Consider the following 5,000-nt stretch of genomic DNA (forward strand, 5'->3'; position numbering starts at 1 on the left):
GAGTCACAGAGTTGACATGATCAGTACACAGCTTCACGGTGTGTCATGTTATACATACCAGCTGATGGTTGAGTCCAAAACTGGTGCGGTGGCTAATGACAGCTGCTGTGTATAACTTCATATTCATTGAGAAGATTAGCAAAGCTATATATACTCTTTGTTTCCTGAGCCTGGACCATTGAGACGGTTACCTCATAGATCTGTTCATTCTTCAGTTTGTCGGTGTCAAAAGTTATACTCCCATTCCACACAATCGTTCTAGGTCCCGTTCCCGTACCGACCAAGGACGGCTACCACAACAATGGAACGCTGCGCAAACGGCCGTTTTTGGCATCTTTGAGCAGCGTCTGACCAAAGTGGCAGCCGTCCTTGGTCGGTACGGGAACGGGACCTAGAACGGATGTGTGGAATGTGGGTATAACAGCTCAGTGTGTGAGAGCGCTACCGTTGCGGTACCATTCTTTTAAGTTCCTTTAACGATCCAAGCGTTCCGTTACCGATGGGTTGAGGTTCTATTACCGTTCATTTTGATCGGGAGGGGAACGGCTAAAAATTTGAACATGCAGCCCTACCGTTCAAAGCAGTTCCGTTAACGATCATTTACGTTCCATTGCGGTTCTCTCCCGATCCCTCCCGTGCCCGCACCGTTCCTTGGTCGGTACTGGAACGGGACCTAGAACGGTTGTGTGGAATGGGGGTATAAGACTCGACCACTTGGCTTATGGTGGAGACAGCTGGACTGAGATCTCTGGATATAATTGAAGAGGAGTAGTCTTCCTTTCAGAAAAGGTGTACTCTGCCTTGCAGATTAGAAGTTTGTGCTGTCGGAGTTGGGTAAAGGGAGTGGCCGGGGAGCGGAAGGGGGGGGGGGGGGGTGTAAGAGAGGGGTAAGAGAGGCGAAAGAGGAAACTGGACAGGGAAAAGTCACTGCCTGAAGCATTCAATAAAGCCAGAAAAAAAGAAATTACGACATGCAGGTTTTCAATTCATATTTTTGCAAAGTATCTGCACAAGCACATGTACGTGTACCTCTGTGAGTATGTTCGTGGCTGCTTTCATGGGTTGCCTGTATCCTCAGTAATTTGAGGATTTCTTTTATCTCTCTTTTTCTGACACCGTTGATTTAACGTCATTTTTACAGGACAGGTTGTTTTTCCTTTCAGTTATAATTTATAAGTTGTAGTGGTTTGACCTTATTGTTTTAGTACAAGTAGAGCTCGTTCACCAGTAGCAAAGACTCACTCAGTCCGTCAGTGTGTCTGAGTGTGTGTGATGGGGGGGGGACCTCTTCCGTGACCGGCCACCTGCAATGTACGGACAGGTTTGTAATGGCCCTAGGGTGTCCGTTCATGAGAGAGACTGCTGTAGCAGTAAAACTAGTGTGGTACTGATACATAAGTAATCAATTCATCCACTTGACTATATTCACAACACGGACTTATCACTCTTCTTTTGTTTTTATGCCTACGTATTTTCAAATACTCTGCAACACATGTAACCCAAATACAACATGTGCCCGTACACTACCGCTTCTTTTATGAAAACATTGCTTCGGCCATGTTGATTTTAATCAACCAATTATCTTGTTACAGCTGCAGGGAGACTACAAGAAGTTCATGACGACAGTGGCGACGCTCCTAGCACGTGATGCTCATGTCAGCGACTCGCGTGTGACTGACAGGATCGGCACCTTTGTTGACGACGCGTATGAAGTGGAATCAAAAATTGCTACGGTAGTATGCTTTGTCTACCTGTCTGTGTGTCCTTCTGCCTGCCCATCTGTTTTTGCGTATTTAGTTGTTGTTGTTGTTGTTGTTGTTGTTGTTGTTGTTGTTGTTGTTGTTTGTGTTTATGTTTATGTTGTTGTTATGTTTATGTTGTTGTTGTTGTTGTTTACGATGTTGTTGTTGGTGGTGGTTTGTGGTGGTGGTGGTTCGTGGTGGTGGGGGTGGTGATGTGTTGGTTTGCTTGCAAGATGCAAAACTACTAACTAGGCGATGTTGTTGTTGTCGTTGTTTTTGTTGTTGTTGTTCTGGTTCTTGTTCTTGTTGGTTGTGGTGGAGGTGCTGATTTATTTTTAAGCAAAATTCAGCTGGGTTTTTGTTTCAGAGAGATTGTTTGTTTGCTTGCAATGTACAAAACTATTAACTAGGCGAATACTGAAACTACAATGTAATAGAGGTTAAGGAGATATGTGATTCCTAGAGGCATTCATTCATCTCTACTTTTTTTCATTTAATGCATTTTGTTGTGCTGTCTTGTCCAGTTTGCGTCCAACACTCGCTACTCAAGGGATGCCTTCAGCCACTCACAAAAGGTGACTTTGGATCAACTCAAGCAGAGCTTTCCCGAGGTCAGTGAATGTGGCCATGTCAGCTGAAATAACTCTTAATTCCATTTCACGTAGTTTAGCCGAAACTACAGGAGAGAGCGCATGTCCGGAAGAGCCATATCCGTATTTCCGGCGCCATTAGCGCACGTCTGAAACCGATGCTCCGCTGTTTTCGGTTGTTTATCGTGATTCATCTTGGTTTACGATCGAATTTTTCGGTCTCAAAGTACATCTTTCGATTCCGCGAACCTTGCTGCGTTGTTCTTTCAAAGAATTTGAAATGGAGAGCGAAGAAAACTTGCTCAAATCCGATTCCGAGGGTGAAGACGCTTCCCCTCCATGCTCACAGAGACCCCAGAAAAACATGGTTGAAATCACAAAAGTGAAACAAAAAGAAAAACCTTGACCCGAGGTAGTACAATTACCGACAAAGGATTGGGATGACATGAAAAAGCAGAATGAACGAATCCTGCGTGCACTAAAGAAATGGGATGCAGAAGAAGAGAAAATTGTGGAAGACGAAGATTCAGAATAAAACCAGAGTGAGGTCCTGTCGGAAGGAATAAGAGACTTGACCAAATAGGCTTACATGTCCGTCGCGATATAACCTTGAATGGTTGAAAACGACGTTAAACACCAAATAAAGAAAGGCTTACATGTATCAGAACTAAATTTGAAGCGGGCGAATTTAACATACAGGTATTGGTTTTTTTTAAATTCCTTCCTATATAATCATGACCGAGCTTTAATTTCAATAGGAACACTTTGTCGCATCATGCACACTTGATCTAAGATAATACAAATAATAATAACAACTGGGCATTTTACAAAAGAACATATACAGAATAGAACAATTAAATGTACAACCTACATAAAACAATTAACCATACGGACAACAATCACCACATGTACTGTTCACACAGATGGAATATTCCTGTCAGAAATCGAACACCTATATTTTTCAGATCGACTGGACAATGCAACTTTCTTACCTGTTCAACGAGGCAGGTGTGACAGGTAGTACAAAGGTGGTGGAGCCTTACCCTACCTACATCAGCAACCTTACCGCCATGATTCGTAATCTGGATTCGGACCAGGCCGTGAAAAACAGGTGAATGGAAGTTTTGAAATTTAGAGTTCTTCTTCTTCTGGTGCGGTCGTGTGCTGAAACTCCCACGTACACTCATGTTTTTGCACGAGTGGAGTTTTACGTGTTTGGTCGTTTTTACTCCGCCATTTAGGCAGCCATATGCTGCTTTCGGAAATTTAGAGTGAAAATCTGCTGCGATGGATCGTTAGTTAAATAATTTATTCGTGCATCATCTCCTTGTTTTTGACTTTCCTGAACAATCAGGAGGGTGTTGAGACAACCGGACGGTCAGGCGGCCGTGGACACAAAACGTTACGTTTGGGCTTTTCTCGGATGATATTTACGCTATACCTTTGAACCCAAACACCCTGCTAGGTTTTGATGACGTCCAGTGTGGTTGACCTTCGTCTAATTTCAAAGTCACAGCGGTGTCGAGTTCGATCAAAACATGGAAACTTGTCAATTTCTCAAAGATATTTGATTCTGGAGTTTTGAAACTTCTCACGCTTTCAGGGGTTGATGACCTTCAAACATGACGCTAACTTGCTAGACCCTCTACTAGTCAAATTTCAGTCTCACCGGAAGGGTGATTTTGGGGTAAAATATAAATGATTGAAAAAAGTAATGTTCTTCAATGTTTATGAAGGTGAAGCTTTCAAACTTCACTCACTCCCATGGTTTGAAATATAACTTTCAGACATGATCCAAGTCTAGTTGACGCTCATCCATTTTCAAGGTCATAGTGGGGTCAATTTCTGGTCTCTAGACATGATCCAAGTCTGGTTGATCGTGTCTTGTTCTCTTGGTTTCTGTCTGTCTGGTTTGTCTGTCTGTCTGTCTGTCTGTCTGCCTGTCTGTCTGCCTGTCTGTCTGTCTGTCTGTCTGCCTGTCAGAAAACTTTCCCAAATGGCGCCTTAGGTGTACTTTCTTCAATGCAGTGATGTGTTTGAAACAGAAAGCTCTCTCTCTCTCTCTCTTTCTCTCTCTCTCTCTCTCTCTCTCTCTCTCTCTCTCTCTCTCTCTCTCTCTCTCTCTCTCTCTCTGTATTTAATTTTGTGTGTTTTCTGTGCCATTGTTGCTATAGTTTTCGCTGTCGTTGTTGTTTTTATTGGTTTAAATATCAAGGATTTGCAATATCGTCCGCCACGTTAATCGTTTGTTTCTTAGAGTACATTTATAAATAAGTTTTTCTTTTTGTGCTCCTTTATAATTACATACATGCAATGGCTTTGTATTTTTGCAACCGAATGAACACTGTTGAAACGAAACAGAAAGCTGAACAACTACCTGATGTGGCGCGTGCTGGAGGTCTACGTTCAGGACTTGTCGTGGGAATACATGCACGCTAACCGCCAGGTGTACGTGGACAAGTACGGCCCCGCCAACTTCCTGGGCACACAGAAGTACTGCTTCATGCTGGCCAAGCACTACTTCGACATCGCTCTCAGCTCGCTCTACGTCTACACCAACTTTGAGAAGAAGAATAAGGATAAGGTCAGTAGCTGGGGTCGTTTTGCGTGTTGGCTGGTTGGTTCATTTGATGTTGTTTAGAGACAGAGAGACAGAGAGACGAGAGAC

The 5,000-nt window shown here is 43.3% G+C and overlaps 1 protein-coding gene across 2 annotated transcripts in view; it reads left to right on the top strand.

Moving 5' to 3' along the window:
* LOC138970770 (endothelin-converting enzyme homolog) overlaps positions 1-5,000 on the top strand; it is a 42,745-nt gene that overhangs the window by 13,688 nt on the left and 24,057 nt on the right. For both annotated transcript variants that reach the window (XM_070343292.1, XM_070343291.1), the window contains 4 exons: positions 1,593-1,733; positions 2,267-2,353; positions 3,298-3,443; positions 4,694-4,916. In XM_070343292.1, the coding sequence (XP_070199393.1) occupies positions 1,593-1,733; positions 2,267-2,353; positions 3,298-3,443; positions 4,694-4,916 (597 nt within the window). The remainder of the gene's footprint in view (positions 1-1,592; positions 1,734-2,266; positions 2,354-3,297; positions 3,444-4,693; positions 4,917-5,000) is intronic.

Source organism: Littorina saxatilis, linkage group LG7, assembly GCF_037325665.1.
Source record: "Littorina saxatilis isolate snail1 linkage group LG7, US_GU_Lsax_2.0, whole genome shotgun sequence".
In the NCBI taxonomy this organism is placed as follows: Eukaryota; Metazoa; Mollusca; class Gastropoda; order Littorinimorpha; family Littorinidae; genus Littorina; species Littorina saxatilis.